The sequence below is a fragment of the Siphateles boraxobius genome, unplaced genomic scaffold (genome assembly GCF_051911475.1).
Source record: "Siphateles boraxobius isolate OS27281-9 unplaced genomic scaffold, OSU_SipBor_1 66, whole genome shotgun sequence".
NCBI lineage: Eukaryota > Metazoa > Chordata > Actinopteri > Cypriniformes > Leuciscidae > Siphateles > Siphateles boraxobius.
In genome coordinates this window covers 8807681-8827016 of record NW_027509193.1, presented here as the reverse complement: position 1 = coordinate 8827016, position 19336 = coordinate 8807681, and the positions used below count along the sequence as shown (strand labels likewise).

At 37.9% G+C, this 19336-nt stretch overlaps 1 protein-coding gene and 1 long non-coding RNA gene across 4 annotated transcripts; both read left to right on the top strand.

Annotated features, from left to right (window-relative positions):
* The first annotated feature begins 561 nt into the window (after positions 1 to 561).
* Positions 562 to 3470, top strand: LOC143721549 (uncharacterized). Its single transcript, XR_013196749.1, has 4 exons — positions 562 to 744; positions 1280 to 1433; positions 1808 to 2061; positions 3285 to 3470. It is a non-coding gene; the product is annotated as an uncharacterized LOC143721549 (long non-coding RNA).
* A 7401-nt stretch (positions 3471 to 10871) lies between these two features.
* On the top strand, positions 10872 to 16436 carry LOC143721548 (BEN domain-containing protein 6-like). Of its 3 annotated transcripts, none has more exons than XM_077212052.1 (7): positions 10872 to 11128; positions 11208 to 11297; positions 12001 to 12060; positions 12331 to 12436; positions 12740 to 12996; positions 14953 to 15139; positions 15319 to 16436. In XM_077212052.1, exons 1-7 carry the CDS (start codon positions 11027 to 11029, stop codon positions 15480 to 15482), a joined length of 966 nt encoding a protein of 321 aa, XP_077068167.1. In that variant the 5' UTR covers positions 10872 to 11026; the 3' UTR covers positions 15483 to 16436. The 3 variants fall into 3 exon arrangements, with proteins under 3 accessions (XP_077068167.1, XP_077068169.1, XP_077068168.1); XM_077212054.1 differs by having other exon boundaries at positions 10886 to 11128; positions 12740 to 12882; XM_077212053.1 differs by having other exon boundaries at positions 10886 to 11128; positions 14953 to 15155; positions 15319 to 15520.
* The last annotated feature ends 2900 nt before the right edge of the window (positions 16437 to 19336 follow it).

Below are 19336 nucleotides of genomic sequence, written 5' to 3'. Positions count from 1 at the left end.
GGATAGGAAAAAACACAATTTATCCTCGCGAAGGATAAACACGGCGACAGGTCTCTGAATATATGTGGAGAGAGGGGAGGTTTCACAGAGTATATAGTCAACAGAAAAGTAATCAAGAGGAAAGTGTAGGCGAGGTCGTTTTAATTATGAACATGATAAAGTTTTCAGGCCGAAAGCCACCGAGGGGTGCAGTTAGCTTACGTGTCAAAAACGTCAATTGTAGCCTACATAGCCAGCCACATAGAGACAATATTATATAAAAGGTTTTACAAAAGGAATCGGGTCAGTATTAGGCTAGAATTAGCCTTCTAAATGTAGGATAATAATGTAAATATGTATTTTTATTGATTGTTTCATTGAGTAGACTACCTCAACCATTAGGTAGCCTAGCCTATTAGTTGGTCTAACGGCTATTAGCCAAATCACATTTACTCAAATAATATAATATGACTCAAATAAAATAAAAAAATAGATAATTTAGATCTTATTACTCAAATTAAATATATCTTTACTCAATGTTTTTAACTTCTCAAAATACAGACACATAGTTAGCTGTTGCAGTTTCAGTCATATTTAACCAGTTGTTGCATACTTTTCTTTTTTACACATAAAAAAGGCCATGTATACACAAATTGAATCAACTGCAGCTAGCTGGCAACTGCAAGCTAGTTTCATATTCTCTCCAATCACAAAGCATCACAGCCTCAGAAGTGAAATGTAGGATCTTCTCACAATCATGTGGAGGTAGCATTACTGTTCATTGTTTTTATGTTTATTATCAAAAGTTTGGAGTCAGATGTTTTTGAAAGTAATACTTTTGTTCAGCAAGGATGCATTAAATAGCTAGATAAAAAGTTACACTAAAGAAATGTATAATTTACAATATATTTCTGACTCTAATGCTGTTCTTTCTATATCGAAGATAAAAGAATCACAATTTTCACAAAAATATTAAGCAAATTAGACATACAGTATTTCTGAATCACGTGACACTCAAGATATATATATATATATATATATATATATATATATATATATATATATATATATAGCCCATAAATATATATGACATTTCTGAAATTTAGAAATTCTGAAATATAGAAATTTCTGACAATGGGACTAAACACAGTTGTAAAAATGTTTATTTTATGAATGAACATCAAATTAAATAATTTTTATGAGCAGGATTTCAAAATATTGATTGATTAATGTTACAAATAGAACAAACATTTCAAGCATATTGAAAACATTGTGGTTCATTATCATTGTCTGTTTACAGCCAACTTGCGCATCAACCTTTCATCCGGTAGAGGGCGACAGAGCACTTAAATGCAGTTGGACCAGGACAGGAGACTCTGAGGCCTTGTTCCTGGCTTGCCTTTCCTCATGTTTCAGGTTATCCATGAAATCACAAGAATCTGAGATGTCTAAAGGTACAGAGCTGTGTGAATCGGTCACTTCAGTCACTTTCGAATTTGTTGTGTTTGTTTACAAGTATGGTGAAATGTCAAGTGATGGCCTGCTTTGTGAACGTTTAGTGAACGTTTAGTGATGTTATCACAAGCATCATATGAGGAAAGATTTTATGATAACATTTATTCAAAAACATAATTTCATAATAGGCTTCATGTATTAAAGAGACTGATTTTTAAGCAACACATTTAAATATAACAGTCTCTCTCTCTCTCTCTCTCTCTCTCTCTCTCTCTCTCTCTCTCTCTCTCTCTCTCTCTCTCTCTCTCTATCTCTCTCTCTATCTCTCTCTCTCTCTCTCTCTCTCTCTCTCTCTCTCTCTCTCAATCTCCAGGGCGGAGAATGAGATGATTGGCCATCTTTGCTTTTTGTCGTGCAAGAGGCAGGACTGTCAGAGAAAGCTGTCCTTTTAGGGACATAATTGAGGCGGGCAGGACGGCATGTGTGGGCGTGATAGGTCGACTGTGCCAGAGAAAGCAAGATTGACAGGAGTGACAGCTCCATTTATTGGCTGCTAGAGTCTAGTCAGCAAAAGGGCATTCAGGGCCACTGGCTGGCTCTGCTGGCGGCCTGTGCAGTCGGCGCCTGGTGAGTAAGCATTTAGACAGCAGCCCTCAACGCTGCAATGCATGGGAGAAATATCTCTGTCAACACTGACTGTGATCTTTGACGGTGCCTCTAAAAAGGAAGGTCATACATATGAATGCAATCTCTGTCACACTCTTTTTCGCCGACACTCTTGCACATAAACACACAAATATAAAACCAAGCCTGACATAAATTGCACATAATGCCATGCTGTCAAACTCTCTTGGCACAAAGATTCAGCAGTAAAAACACCCTTGATTAAAGGGTTCAGTCCTGACCCTGGAAACATTTCTCAGCAATGTGTATATTGAATGTTATCTTTGTGGAACGATTATAACTTGAACACATTGGCTGTAATACAGTTTCATGTTTGGTGTTTGACATTCATGCTGAATGTAAAGATTGAGATTATCCTTAAAGGTAATGTGGAGGTAATACAAGGTTTTTTAAGACAAAGGGAACTTCATGAAGACAGATTTTGAATGATGGTTTGATAAAGCCTGGTTTAAGTTTTGTAGTTTGACAGTATTATAGACTGACAGAGAGATCAATTTAATATATATATATATATATATATATATATATATATATATATATATATATATATATATATATATATTAAATTGATATATAAACTCATTCATCTGAATAGTATATGTTACTGTTAAAAGATTCTGTTAAATGTTTTTGAATTATTATGTTCTTGAAACATTAATTTGATAAAAAATACAGCACACACACACACACACACACACACACACACACACACACACACACACACACACACACACACACACACACACACACACACACACACACACACACACACACACACCAATATAATCTAATACATGTAAATTATTTATAAATAGATATATGTATCTGTGAAGTGAAGCACACTCCCTGAAGGCATTATCTCATGAATCGGTTTGAATGAATAGTTCCTATCAATCCAGTTTGACTTCCTGTAGGATGTGGCCAGCGCAATTATTCTGACTCCTGGATTGAAAAGGAGCCAGTTGTTCAATTCTACATTGTGCCCAGTCCAATCATTCAAATCATCACTTTGTCATCACACAAATCATCAAAAATTACAGTACAGAAAAGATGGTTATACCCATTATACCCCAGAAACATTTTAGGAGAACAGTATATGTATTGCCATTACTGACAGAGTAAGACATTATTTTAAAAAAATGTGGTTTCTCTTTGTCTATTTCCAGTAATGCATGAAGCCATGGAGTCATGGTAAACAGCATATCTCATACAGGAATTTTATCCAACATAGAGGATGAAGAGATTTCTCCTGGAGAGTTCTGGGAACTCTGTGTATGTGATTTCTGATAAAATAATCCTGCAGTTGTAACTTTGGTCAAAAGTCCCCTGTAATTGTTGCACTTGGCTAATGAATGTCTATGACAATATTTAACTCACAATTTTGGCTTCTTTGCACACACATAATTATCCACACACAGGCACAGATATACACACATCAAACAAAAATCGTTATTTTATATATGTTTGCATAACCTTTCCATCAAACAAAGGTGAAAGAAAATAAACACTATCCAGAGGAAATGTCCTTCTAAAGGAAACATGCTCACTTGGTGTTATAGCATGTTTTGTACTAAAATATTTGGGTTTCAGTTTTTTAGAAATGTTGTCGTCCAGAGGGTTGCGACCTCAAAATGTTTAAAACTAGAGTTGTAGAGATGCTTAGTGAAAAGTTAAGAGAGACGCCTAATGGAAAATGTTAGTATTTTATTCCAAACTGGCCGTATAGTCAGTGCTATAAAGGAAAGGTTTCACACCATCAGACCAGCATTGAGCAGTGTCCTTCAGACTAATAAAAGCAGGCGATTCATGTACTTAGAAAAAGGCCACAGAAAGTACCACCTAATATCTTAAAGCTGTCATGCTCAGAGAATCACTTAATAAGGCACATAATCGTAAGAGGCGGCAAAGACCTCAGATGACACTAAATCAATTGGCAGACGGTAACTCCTCAGGCGGGCTGCGGTACCTAAGCTCTGAGTTATGACTTTCGGGGTGCCCCAGGGCTCAATACCCGGCCCACTCACACTTCTCTCCGTCCCAACTTTACCCTCTGGACTTAATTCATTTTTCCCTTGCTGGATCTGACAGGTTGCATGTTACTTGGCGCCTTTCAAGTCGCCGGGCCAGCACTATGATTAAGGGAGATGGAGGAGGATTAATGGAAAAATACAGGAACTGCAAGGAATGGTGTTGACCTAAAATGAAGAACCTTACGTTAATTCTTAACATGCCGTTTGTTTCTGGCAGGGAAAGATAAAAGGTTAAATGTCTCAAGAAACCGTAAGTACGTCAGAAGTGTTTATTTGGTTTGTCCAGGCGTATATTGAAACAGTTGTTTGCTAAGGAAATTGAAATTATAGTACTGCATGACCAAGCTATTTGCTGTGGAGGTCTTGCTTAATCATTTCCATAGCTCATGTTGTCTTTGGTGTCAAATCCCATCTGCAGATGATACCACTAAAGGATGAATGGCAATCAGATGTTAGCTGTTTTTTTTAACAGAGTTGGAGAGTGTTTTCGTACAGTAATCATGTGAAAATGCTGTGCCCAGAATTGAATTCGCCACAAAGAAAACTTAATCCCTGTCACTTCTCCATCTTAACCAGCATGCATCTATTGTTTGCTTTGTGCTCATCCCGACAAGAAGACGTTAAACGCCAGAAGAGGTTTTCCAGGTTGGCTTCCCACATTCTCCTCACTAATCAAGAGCTGCCTCGCAATAACGATAAATCTCTCATTTTGACATGCGGCATAAATAAAGCAAACAGGCCTTGGTTTGATTACCCAGACTCCCCGTGAACAGACGGGCATTTGAGTGGCTCTGCTATTTATCAACCTGGATCTCCCTTCCTCTCAATCTCTCGAGCACTCAAAAAACGCCGTCACTGATTGCGTTTAATGTCTAACACATGGCCTGGCCAAGCATTCCCACTGCTGCCCGGGGAGGTGTTTGGACTGATTAAGAGTACTGTGTTTGCGGCCAAAGACTTGGGTTGTGAAACCGAAAGGTTCTGGCAACGTGGCAGAATTTCGAGTGTAGCTCTAGGGATTCGAATGTGGTTTCCTCTGTGGTTAGCGGACAGAGTTTCTACTCTTGGAATCTTGCAGAAGCATCCAAACTGGAAAGAAATGGCATAGCAGCAATTACTTATTATCCTGAGGAGTGGTCCTCACTACTTCAGTGCTTTACACCTCTCTCTCTCTCTCTCTCTCTCTCTCTCTCTCTCTCTCTCTCTCTCTCTCTCTCTCTCTCTCTATCTCTCACTCTTTCTTTTTCTCCTTCATCCATTCAGCACTTCTCCCTATTTGCCGGCTGCCTGGGGTCACATTTAACCTGGAAGTGCTCTGATTGAGCCGGGGGTCACTTCACGGGCCCCCAAATTGCCTGCACCCATCCGTCACTGTCAGGCCATTATTAGTGCTATTATCATCAAAGTCACAGTCTGAATTATAGCGCATGCAAAAGCTGCGCCGCTCGGACTTAACGGCGACCTGAGGCAGGATGACAGCGAAAAGAGTTGAGACCTTGCCGATGACATCACTCTAATCCCTCAAAGGCAGAAATGGCTGATGCTGAACAGAACGGTGTTCTGGGAGAAAGTTTGCTGGTTGCACAGCTTCATGTCATCTTGAAACTCTCAGATTCATGTTAACAGATGACCGTAGGCCAGATCTGGATCGGCTGGTGGAATAGTGAGCATTTATTGGGGGAAAGGTCTTGTTTTTTGTTGCAAATGTAATGAATTAGATGTTACGTGTTAATGAGAATCAACATTTGACACATAGGAGTTTACTCATTAATCAGCAGGTGTTTTTATACAAAGAAACTTAAATATGAGGGATAGTACAACATATGCAATTATTTTTTTAATGGTTTACATGCTTAATGGGATGAAAATTATGTCATCATTTACATTCACTCACCATGATGTCGTTCCAAACCTGTATTTCTTTCTTCCATGGAGCACAAAATAAGATATTTTGAAGAATGTTGGTTACCAAACAGTTTCCGTTCCCATTGACTTCTACTGTATTTTTTTCCATTCTGTGGAAATCAATGGGAACTGAAATGGTTTGGTTATTAATCCATTATTCAAATATCTTCTTTTATGTTCTACAAAAGAAAGTAAGTCATTTTGAATGACATGAATGTGAGTAAATGATGGCAGAATTGTAATTTTTGGGTGAACTATTCCTTTAAGTATAAGTGTTCACAAAATAGTTTTTAATTTGTGTTTTTACGAGTTTCTCATTTTACTGTCAATGTAAGATGTGAACGTATAGGTTAGTGATTCTGTAATATGTCTGATTTAGGATAATGAAACTAAACACAAAGAAACCACACTATTTGCCTTACATGAGATTGAGATTTACTTGTAAATGCCGGGTTTGAATGCTTGTTTCTTTAAAGGTGAAGAGTATAATTTCTGAACAACAAAGAATTGTAAAATGAATGACATTTTTTTGGCTCGGTTGTCTCTGCCCTCTAAACTGTAATACACATATGTAAGCATCAAAATGCACAAAAAATACACATTTCACCTTAAAAAGAGAGAGAGAGTTAACCCTTAACCTGGTTTTCCCCATCAAAGGCTTGCAAGACCTCTGCCCAGCACTCCTTCACATTCAGTGCTGCCCTGGACACCGAATGGCCTGCATTGTTTTGCACTCATGTGTCAGTCTATGTTGTCTCTCTGTGACAGATCTTAAGGCAGCGTTGTTGTCCTTCTAAATTAAGCTTCTCCATATGCATGAGCAGAAAGGGGGGAGAGAACGTTGGCAACGGAGGAAAGAAGCGCCATGGTGGCGAGTCTAAACAAGTGACAGACTGCTGAGCGGCCTCAAAACACAAGCTGTCCATCAGCGATAGGTGAGTATAAGAAACAACAAGCTTTTGCATGCACAATGACATTATAGTATTATAGTACGACTGTATGTGATAATTTTGTATCATCCTTTTTTGCCTGGGTGGCTGGCCTACTTTTCTCTCCATTAAATCATTTTCGGGCGCTCCCAAGGGTTGTTGGGAGTAGGGTCAGAGTTCAACTCAAACGCCTCCATATGGTCAATTAAATCCCACTCAGTGCCCAGGCAGGGCCTCTTTCTTTATGACACGATTTACTCTTTTATTTTCATTATGTACATAGAAGGAGAGGGCGGGAGAGAAGAAAGTCTTTGTCTGTTACCTGTGCATGCAGGTACGATTCACATTTGAAATCGTATGAATTTAACGATTGTAGTTCTGTTCCTGATTCCACTTAATTGTAGTTCATTGATCATCCCATGCTTTTTTGTGGTTGGTCTCAAATAATATGGGACAAAAAAGGGCAGTATAATCTGAGATATCCACAATGTTCTCTATTAGTTTAGAGATGCAAGTATGTGCAAATTTGAGTATACTAGGTTTAGTGAAAAGTTTTGGATCATTAAGATTTTTTTATATTTTTAAAAGAAGTCTCTTCTGTTCATCAAGGCAGCATTTATTTAAAAACAACAACAACTACAACAGTAATATTGTGAAATATTATTACAATTTAAAACAGCTGTTTTCTATTTGAATATATATATAGTAAAGTGTAATTTATTCCTGTGATCAAAGCTGAATTGTCAGCATCTTTACTCCAGTCTTCAGTGTCATGATCCTTCAGAAATCATTCTAATATGATGATTTGATGATCAAGGAGCACTTGAAACTTTTGTAACATTAAAACACTACCGTTCAAAAGTTTGGGATCAGTGAGAATTTTTATTTTATTTTTTTGGGGAAATAAATAAAATAAATCAATAGTTTTATTCATCAAGGATGATTTAAATTGATCAAAAGTTCTTTTGAACTTTCCATTCATCAAAGAATCCTGGAAAAAATGTACGCAACTGTTTTCAACATTGATAATAATACTGAATGTTTTATAGCATCAAATCTGCATATTATAATGATTTCTGAAGGATCATGTGACAGTAATGATGCTGAAAATTCAGCTTTGACATCACAGGAATAAATTATATTTTAAAATATATTAAAATAGAAAACAGTTATTTTAAATTGTAATAATATTTAACAATATTACTGTTTTTCTTTGTATTTTTAATCAAATAAATGCAGCCCTGGTGAGCAGAAGAGACTTGTTTTAAAAACATTAAAAATCTTACCGATCCAAAACCTTTGACTGGTAGTGTGTGTATATATACATATACTTTTACATTATTATGCACACACATTTTTTTAATTTATGGTTAAATGGTTTAAGTAGCTCTGCCAGTGAATAGTGATGCAGGAAGCATTGACAAAATATTTTTGCACAATGTTCTGTCTTCACTGGCATCATGAAAATCATTTCGTTCCATTTATTTTAAATAACTGATTCCCAACCCCATGTTGCAGTTTTATACTGACTTTAGATCAGCTCCTTTTGTAAAAATTCTGATGCAGCATAAACAAGTCTGACAGTCACAAGACAAACTTCAAAGCTGCTTCAGACTAAATGGGGAATGGCAGCCTGTGACCCAGAAAAGAAGCTTCATGCTGTATGTGCAATTGATTTGTTAGGAGAGAGGTGAAAGGCCTTATGGTTAAAGTAAATTAAAGAATGCATATCAATATATCATCAATATTCCTCTCTATGCTGTTTCAGAGCCTCTCAAGAGGCCGAAATGTGGGGAGGAGATCAATAACTAGTCTGTCTGAGCAAGAGATGGTGGCTCTGCTGTCATATACGTAGTCTGGACTGTAATAACATCTGCTGTGATGCAAGATGTGCTTTAGTCACAGATCTTCATGTTTGGTCTCTGCAGATTATGAACGTCACGGTGGATCCGGCAGGATGAGTAAGTCATTTTGTTCATCTAAGTTAGAATGAACCTCTCAGACGGTCTGAACTGAAATGACTGGCCACCAGGATCAATGTAGTGTGGATTTCATGCTTGTCTAATCACCGTTATAAGAGAAGGTGCCAGTGTGCTTTCATCCAGTGTGTTAATGTATCTTTCTTAGTTTCCGTAGAGAAGTAACTCTGTAGTCGATGCCATTTGTGTCTCCTAACAGTGAGTCTTAGTGTGCCAGTCTGTTTAAAATTGAATGAACAAGCTGATAAAGAAATGCATTTAAAATGAGTCAAAACTTACACAGATCCCATTTACTCCTTGTATTAAGACCTGTTTTGGGTAATCACAAGTGGAGAGCACTAATTGCAGGTGTAAACGGGGTCCAAAACACACTGAATTGTGATCCTATATGCATGTGACCAGACCACATTTGAAGTATAAGCACTAATTTAATGTACCTAGACAGTATTGAAGAGCCACTTTACTTACTCGCCTGTCAGTAACTCATAATTTAATACAGGTTAACTGAGAATAGCTGAGAAATATATGCATGTATAGATATAATCTGTCTTGCCTACGCACTTGATTGGATCAAACGGGGCCTTGTTTAACTGAGCCATATTCACAAACCAGAAGCAAGACAGTACTGGTGCACATGACACTATTTGATTGACCTTTTGTAATCCAGACTGCTTTAATGAGTTACAGGATCCACTTTGTTCCAGCCCAGAGCTGCTTTCCTCCTCTCATTCCTGGAGAGACCTCTGTTTTACAACCTCAGGTGCTTCTGGATACACTTAGTGCTCACTGTACGTCACCTGGGACTGCATGGGGTCAACACTTACCTGACCTCTCACTGGTATCTGTGCTCACACAGCCAAACAATGAAAGAGAAAGAGAGTAAGAAATAGGAAAGTGGCCTATAAAGTCTCCATATAATAAATTTCGTATGGAATAAAATAACATATGCAATAAATTTCAAATCTTTAGACTTGGATAGATTTAGATACACATTTTGGTATAAGACAAGTGCATTCATACATGTCTTAATGTATTAGGCTTGTAATTAAATATTTTAATAATCAAGATATTCTTTTTTACATCTCTCAAAGAGCATACAACATATTAAATCTCCTTATCCATTTAAACATCCATACATTTATTTGTTTTAACATTTTCTTAAAATAGCCTAATTTATCAACTAATTTGATTTATCATGGTTGAGTGGTTGAGCTTGACAAATGCAGTAAATGCTAAAAATAGCCTAATACTTGTTTGTCCATTTTTAAGTAGGCCTTATTTTTTGTTATGTTTTTAATATCATTCCATAGATTGTGACATTTATGATGTTTTTAATGATGATGTCTATGACAGTGATTATGATGATTTTAATTATTAGATAGTCAAGATGTGTTTAAAACTAGCTACAATTCATACCATGTTAATTTTGTTAGATAATAAGTTTATCAAACATTTAATGGTGTTAACACAAAAACATGGGATCTGTTATGTTTTATAAATGTCATGGGGACATTGAAGTGTACTGCATTTTGTGGAATGTGCAGTAAATCAAAGCTGCTATTTCTAAACAACAACAACAACAACAAAAAAACTACAATCGCAAGAGGTTATGAAGATCATTAGAAGTGGCTATATTAAATTAATACTAATATAAATCTCGCTTTCATGAAGGCTATAGAATAAATAGCAGTTATTATGAGCTTTACATTATTAAAATTCCTGATATAACACTTACAGCTAGCCTATAGCAATTATGAGCTGTATTATATGATGCTTTTTAAATCAAACTGATATACATTCAAGACATGTTAGCCACTGTTAAAACTTTTAGAGTCCTTTATTTTTTTATTAGTATTATATTTTTATTTATTTATTACACATTTTACTCGTATTTAAGTGTTTCAAGACGCACTCGTGATGTTGACACGACAGAGTGTCTTTAACTTTAATGGAAATGCCACGAGCGTGAAAGTCATCAGGCTGTCACGGATCTGCGCGTGGCCATGACCGGCATGATAAAGAACCGGACGCTTTTTCTGCGAGGAAAACGGCTAATGGGCGAAAGATGAGGAGAAAAACAATAGCGAAGCGCATCCTGTACAATGGATACGAGGGATACGAAGAGACACCCGAAGACACCGGTGCGAGGGTGAACCACGTCTTCAGTGTATGTAAACATCATCCTTTTGTTGCGTAAGTGTCCTTGTTTTGCAGACCATTGATATAATTATGTGACTGTCTTTCAGCAAGAACCAGCGAAGAGGAGAAAATGGAGAGGACTAAATGGAGAGGACATCTCATCTTGTAATGCTGACTATATTAAGTTCAAATCAAAGGTCTGTTACTTTTTATTGCTAACTAATTACAATCAGTTGTGTTATTTGCTGATAAGCATTGTTGAGTAGATTAGAATAACTGTTGCAATGGCCATTCTACATTTATAAAAACTTATAAGATTTTAATTAGATATTATAAAACAATAAAATTAGCCTACATGAAATATTAAAATGATTTACTGTATCTTCCATGTGATCAAGGAGCTTTAAATGATTTATCTGTTTATTTATTTCAGACCTGATGTAGCTTAGGCTATCTGCAGTTTAATGAGGGTTAATAGGATCACTTACAGTAAATATTAAGACACTTGAGGCTTAATTTGGATTTCCGCAGATTGTCACACTGGCAGAACCCTCTGGAGGACCTTTAGGCACCATTTCAAAAAAAGAAATCAGTTCTCAGGGGAACTTACATGATGGAACCCCCAAGTTCCTGCAAGAACTTCAAAGACTGTCATCGGTTCCTTCATAAAATCCCATCATGAGGGAAACATTTTGAGGCACTTGAAAAAATATTAAAGTGTGTAATATCAGGAGTACAGGATATCTGAGGCATCTTAGAATCGAGGATCTTTAGAGGGTTTTGTCAATGTGATGAACCTCAAATACCTTTGTATTTATTTTTTAATTGTTAGTAAATGTTCTTTTTTAAGTTACAAACCACACCAGAACCACTGTTTTATTTCTGTTTGCTCTCGAACAGGCTTTTGAGGTTGACAAGCCCCTTGGAGATTCAACAAGGGATGCAGATTTCACTATGGAGGTAGTAACTGTATTAAAAATCTAATATTCAATTCACTGCATTAATTAAAGCTTCTTACTTTTAAACATCTCAGTGCCTTTTGAAGTTTACAGCCAAAAAGTGAATTGCACTTACTCTTTTGGCTCCAAACTCTTGCTTTCCATGCTTAAACATTCAAATGCAAAAAAACAGCATTTTTGGTAAATTGTTTATACTAGTTTAAACCCATGTGTCCACATCACTCTCTATGCTATTAAAATGTGATATGTATTCTGTCGATTCTGTTTTCAGGTGCTTGGAAGCCTCCAATCATGTTCAAGGGCGGAGCTTATCGCAATGGTGCTCAGGATGCAGAGGGAGATGGACGGCCTTCGAGAGCAAATCAGGAGCCTAACAGGTAAACGTGGTGGACTTCTGAAATCAGGAGGCTAAGTGCCCTCGCTAGGTTTGCTTTTTTTAGTGCAATGCATTTCCATTGGCAGGGAAAGATGTGCACCAAGCTGAAATCTTGCTAACAACCGACTCATTCACAGCCTATTTCATGTTTCAAGATCATTTAAGTTTGAGGAAAAGTTCAGCAAGCTCATGAGGAAACTTCACGTCGAAGAAAGATTTAGTATTACTGTGGTGTGCCATGTTACACAACAGGTAACCACTTGTGTGATGATTTCAGACTAAATTCATACTTTTTCTTTTACAGCTTGTGGGAAGTTGGCTCAGACACTTGAAGAGTTGATCGAGAGCAGTGATAGATGGCTGTGCGGCAGTCACGAATCTGCAACTCCCAGCATTCCAAGGGAGGCTGAGAGAAGCAGGCCACCCAGTCACATTTCTCCTCCAACAGTGCTTACTGGAAGAACAGATGAATGTGCAAGTTCAGAGCAGCAGGGGTGTGGTCAGTATGAGGTCACACAAACAATGCAAACGCAAAGGAATGGAACGCTTCTGGAACATGACGTAAGAGTTACATTTTAGATGCGGGCGCTGTAATCAGTTTCAGAACTTGTCCAGAACATCATCGAATCTTCATAGAATCCCATGCGTTTAATTGTTTTGAAACAAAAAGTGTTATTATCCTCAGTTGCGGTTTTCTTTTACTGTTTAATCGTAGGGCTGCAGTTAACGATAATCGATTTAATAATAGACTAATCTTCTGGTTATTTCTTTGATTAATTGAACATAATGCCCAGTGCCCTCCTTAAAAATGTGTAAAGTAGGCTAATGTTTACATTGGGTCCAAAAATGGTTCAAATGAAGGTTACGGTATAAAATGGTTAGAAAATTCATAGATCAACACGATTTTTATTTAATGGAAAACATTAAAGCTGCATTCCGCAAATTTTTGGGGTTAAAAATTGTTTGAGCAAGTACATAACCAGCCAGTGTTCAAAACTATCTGCTTGCCTTAGCTCGATTCAAAACGGTAAGCTTTTAATAATGTTTTTAATTCTTGTGGTAAAGGTGGATATCCACGGGAAATTCGAGCATGTCTTTGCATCATTACGCCACATCTGTACACATAAAGAAGGTGTCTCGGCTAGTAGGCTATATTGCGTGAGGATGTTGGAGGTGGAGATTTATAGCCTTTTCTCACAGCACTTGATATAATTAAACTTATCAATTTGATGGCGGTTCCAGAAAGGATCAAACGACAATCACCAGTGACAACTGGAGATTCACTCATTGTAAAATGCAAAAGACTTCTGACTTCGGAGTGGCTACAGAAAAAAAGAGACTGCAACCGGGCACATGCGAAAACAAGGATAGTATCGGAAGGGCATTAAATGTAACATTAACAATTTGAGAACAAAGTATAATTTGCACGGTTTGACGTGATATGATAAGCGATTTACTGCAATGATTTTTTTGTGCAATGCAATTCAATGCAAAGTGGATGTTAGTTACTTGTTCACGTGACATGTTCCGATGAAAATTCTTATGTTGGTCATACTTCCAGAAAGTAGAATCTGTGATTCTGAATGACAGTATCCACACCAGCTCGGTGACTGACAGCCGCACATTCTCCTCAAAACATTGGATTCATCTGCGCAGTGCCGTGCTGTGGCACAACCCACTTAAAGTTGATAATCTCGCGAATAACTGCAATTGCAGATTTCGAACAGAGATGGCAACAAAGAGGAAAAACTACAGTTTTAATAAACATTTTTGACAGAAGATCTTCACATAATCCCATGTCTTCAATGGTTTTAAAACAAAAAGTTTTTAGCTTCAGTTGCTGTTTTTTTAAACTGTTTCATTGTTCACAATTAATGACTATATTAATAATCAATTAATTTGCTTGTATCTTTGACTAATCAGACATCATACCCAGTGCTCTAGTGCAAACAATATGCATAGTAGTATTGAAGTAATGTACATTGTTTCCAAAAATAGTTAAAAGTTACAATTTAAATTGATTTTGTTGTAAAGAAACAAAAAAGTTTTTATTGTATAAAAATGTATATAATTAAATGTATATAGCTGAACAGTTTAAATAACCAAAATTACAGAACCACGAACTAAGTGTGAACACAATTGTATATATATATATTAATTATGCATGACAATTTCAAGTTCAGTTGTGGTTCATTTAAAACTTAAATGTGATGTTTAACTGCTAATATTTGATTAAGTTGCCTGCACAATCTTTGTCAAATTCTAACAATGGCGAAAATGTGATCACTGCATTAGACAGTAGAAATACTTGCATTATAAGATCAGTATCATGACATTAAATGTGTGTTTTAGGGCATAGAAATGCATTTTTCACTACTTAATGACAGGGTTTCTTCATGCGCAATGCAAACACTTGACTAATCGATAATGAAATTTACTTTAGATTATCAGTTTGAGTTGCAGCCCTCATTCATTAGTTGGTGACTGCATTTTTTACAACTTTTTTTGTTCCTTAAGGTTATCAGTGCTGATCTTCTGGAGCGCTGCAACACAGGGACCACGGCTCAGAAACTCACCAATGATCTGCTGCGCAGCCTGTACGACAGAGACTGTCTGGCTTCTCACTCAATCTCAGGCATCGTTAACAGCAAGCGAGGGATGCCTAAGCCAGCTCTTCCGGCACATGAGATCCAGGCCATTCTGAGTACGTATAAGGGACGGTTTGTAACAAGTACTGAACTGTGGTTATTTTGAGAATCCTTTAGTTAGTTTGAGAATTCATTCAGTTCCATTTCATTAACTGCAATCAGGCCATTGTGAAGTTTTTGATAAATTGTGGTCTCAAGTTTGCTGCTTTGATTACCAGTGAAACATTCTCCACAGGGACAGTGCAGCGGTTCTTCCCCGGAAAGACAGATTCCGAAATAAAGGGCTACATTCGACAGAAGCTGCAGAATGAGGCCAAGAGGCTTCGGAAAAGGCCACACCCTGCTGATGATCCATTGGTGGACTCTTTCAAGGAGGCAGGAGCAACGTTTGAGTATTGAGTGTTGACTTCCTCTGGACATCCCCAATGAATTTTAAAACGGAATTTAACGACTCAGAATTCTGTTATTAAACTTGAAAGTTCAGCAAAGTTCTATCATCATTTACTCAGTTTTCATTTATTGCAGTTCCAAACCATTTTGCATACAGGTTTCGCACGACATGAGGGTGAGTAATTATGACAGAATTTATATTTGAGTAAGGCTGCACAATTCTAAAATCTAAATAAAACCAAAATCACTATATGCGCTGTGTGTTTCAGAGTGAAGCGCAGCACTGTATTCATTTACACGGGAGCAGCTCATGATCTGGTGTTTTCAGTGTCTCCGAATTTTACTGATTTTTTCCCCAAATCATGCAGCCCTATTGCTGAGTGAACTATCCCTTTAAGATCGTATTTGAAAGCTGTAGAGTACATGACAAACTATGTGTGTATGATCTTTATCATGTTGATTACACAAAACTGTGACTTTGTATTGACTTGAAATTGCAAAAATGAACCCTGGAGTCAGAGTTAGAAGTAGATGGAAAACAGTATCTTCGGCGTACCTCCAGCATCACTGACAGACATTATCACACACTGTTTGTCGTGCGCTAAAACTTCGAATGAAGTAGACTGAGCTGTGAACACAGCGGCAGATGGTTAAGCATCGCTCTCCTGTAAAATTACATGGTTGTCACTTGGTAGGGGGGTTACATCGTGATTGATGTAGTTCAGACTTGTGGTATTTTAGTTGATCACATGTTGAAAGTGTTCCCCGCCGTGTAATGTGAATATATTTTTTAGTGTGTGTAATGTGAAATACACGCGTGCCTCCTATAGCATATTGGACTCCTTACTGTGGCCTTATCAGTCAGAAAATGCAGCAGTACAGTTCTCATTTCTCTCTCATTTCTTCTCAGTTCTCAAAGCACTGTGATTATATCCATTAAAAAAAAAACTGGTCTGTCTTGAATGTGTGGCGTCTTTTTTTGTCTTGATTGCAGATTCTGTTCGCGGAAGCTTATTCAATCGGCTGCTTGTAAACGTACACGTTTTTTTTACCTTTCCAGACAGAAGCACGCAGGCTCCTGAAGGCCAACGGCCGTGTGAGTAAATTAACCCCGCACTCACCAGCTGTATCACCGCACACACCCCTTTCAGGGGGAAAAAAACACATCACCGAACACATGGCATAAAGGACGGCGTGGGAACTGCATATGGTACATAATCAATAGGCCTTATCGCGCACACACAACCCGAACTGCAGACACACCAGCATTGGGCTAGACCATTATCAGTGATACATGACCCTAATCCATTTAGGTGTCAACGATACAACAGATCGGGGTTTGGGAAAACAGCGGTGTGGCACTGGAGACAATATCTTCACAGATCCAGCCATCTTACAGACCTTGCCTGTATTTCCACTCACTAGATCTGCTAACAGCAAATCAATGGGCTTCTTTTGTTTCTGCAGGTTCAGACATCCTCATTGTGTTGTTGTGTTATCGGCGCCGTGTTGTGTGTGTGTTTGTGTGTGTGTGTGTGCAAATCGCTTTGAATATGCCACCAGAATAGAGGCCTCTCCCAGAATGTTTTCTTTTTTCTAATGTGAGGATGTAAACGTTGCGAGGAAGCGAATATTTCAAACAAGCGTTACAGTGCGGCCATTTGATCTCTTGAAGGCTCGAATTGATTTACGAATATGAAAAGTGCTTCAGCTGCATTTGCCAATATTTTCACTGCGCAGTCAAAGAAAACTTCAAAGTTGAAGATCGGGGCGTTAAACAGTCCTCCGGGCTCGCATCCTTCTCTGAAGGGGCCAACGCAAACACGCCTCGGCCCTCCGTGGGGCCCTCGCTGAACCTGGGTAAAAGCAGCAGGGAAGACAACCGAAATTAAACGTTTGCAGAACGCAGGAGAAACGCCTCCTCCTGTAGGCCCATGCGTTTCCCGCAGAGCTGTAATATGTCATCTGGGCTGCAACTTCGGTGGAGGACATATCCCACAATGCCCTGCAAGGCAGGGTGCCGCGGTACCCGTTGCGGCTCACTAACATGCCTCCACGTGCCATCTTAACTTTTCATTTGTCTTCTACCTGTCAACCGGAGGAAACAAATGTTTGGAGGAAATGATCCTCCCCAGTGGTTTGTGGCGTTGAATGACATTGCACTTTTATTCAACAATCCACAAGCATCTTAGATGAGCACAAAAAGTCTAAGTCAATAATCTTAATCCCAGTCATAACATATTGTATGTTTCAGGGACCAGACTCTAAAATTTAGGAGTACATGAGCATTTTCTTGTGTATGTGTGTACTATAACTGCTATATAGCTTATATACCTTTGCTTTTATTTGTTTTGCTTTGCTTGGTTTTGTTTGCACCAAATCACTATTTTTTTGGTTTGTTTTCTATTTCTATTTGTTTTGTCTAGATCTTTTGTGTGTATAATATAAGCCTAAACCACTGTTGTTTGTTTGTTTTTCTTGTTTTTGTCTTAATCTTTTGTAAAATATATGCTCAAACCGACGTTTTTCCAAGCCCTCACTAATGTTTTTTATTTTGTTTGTTTGTTTGGTCAGGATTTTTTAAAAAATGTATAATTGCTATATATAACTGCCAATAATGTTTTGGTTTGTTTTTGACATTTCTTTGTTTTGTTTAGATCTTTTGTATTTATAACAAAAGACTCAACTGCTGTTTTTTTTTGTTTTGTTTCTCTGCCTAGTTTTGTTTTGATCTTGCATTTGTGTAATACAAGATCAAACAGTCAAGCTGTGTTTTGTTTTGACCTTGTATAAGTCCACATATAAGTCCAAACAGCTGTTTTTGTTTTGTTTTGCATTGTATTGTATTGCTATACTGTGTTTTGTTTGGATATTTTGTGTGCATAATTAAAGTCTGAACAGCAGTTTTATTTTTTTGTGATCTTTTTTGTGATGTAATACAAGATCAAACGGTAGTGCTGTGTTTTGACTTGATCTTGTATAGGCTATGTCTAATGTAAGTCCAAGCAGTTTTGTTTTGTGTTGCTTTGCTTTGCTTTGCTATTCTTTTTGTTTGATTATTGCATGTGTAAAAATACAAACCCAGCTGTGTTGCATTGTGCTGTTTTTTTATTTATTTTTTTGTTTTTTTACAATGGACACATTCTTCAATAAACCTCAGTACTCTTTTAATTAGAGGTCTTTGACTCATCTTGGGATTCTTGTTGTTCTGGCTGTCATGGTGGTAGGATAGGGAAAGACCAGCTGTCATGTTTCCAAATCAACAAAGGCTGTTTTTATATGCATTCTCTTGGGCTGAGTGTGATTTTCCACCAGCGAGACTCCGAGAAATCCATTCGTAAACACGCAACGATCTGAGCACAGTTGACATTCATAGTCATGCGTGTAGGAAGAACGTGTTTTTGCGGCTGTTTCTTTCTCTGCATGTTCTCCCGCTGAGAAGTGCATGTTCAATTAAAGCACAGGGGGTGACCATTGGTCCAAACCAAACAGAACACGCATACGGCAGCGGCTCGGGATGGTCAGTTGTCAGGGCAACACGGCCCCTGGAGAGGGACGAGGGTGAAGCAAACACCTGCCCTACTCTGATCTGTGGGGAATTACTCTGACTGAGAGCAGATGAGCATCCTTAAAACCGAGAGAGCGAGCGTGAACGAGCGAGGAGGAGGAGGAAAAGCCGGGCGAAAATGCGAGCATCTGTCCAATGAGAAGAGTGGAATTTATTTATTATCAGGAGGAAGAGGTGGTTCCATGGGGTGGTTTGATTAATGTCCAACCCTCCATCTTGTCAGTCCGTTTTTGTCTGCTGAAAGGAAAACAAAGCACGGGGGGTTGAGAGAGTGAGAGAGGGAGAGAAGAGGGGT

Excerpts from the sequence above, each read along its gene's own strand:
- LOC143721548 (XM_077212052.1), top strand. The coding sequence starts at position 11,027 with ATGAGGAGAAAAACAATAGCGAAGCGCATCCTGTACAATGGATACGAG. Across the intron at positions 11,298-12,000 it reads ATATTAAGTTCAAATCAAAG|GCTTTTGAGGTTGACAAGCC; the intron begins GTCTGTTACTTT and ends GCTCTCGAACAG. Across the intron at positions 12,061-12,330 it reads ATGCAGATTTCACTATGGAG|GTGCTTGGAAGCCTCCAATC; the intron begins GTAGTAACTGTA and ends TTCTGTTTTCAG.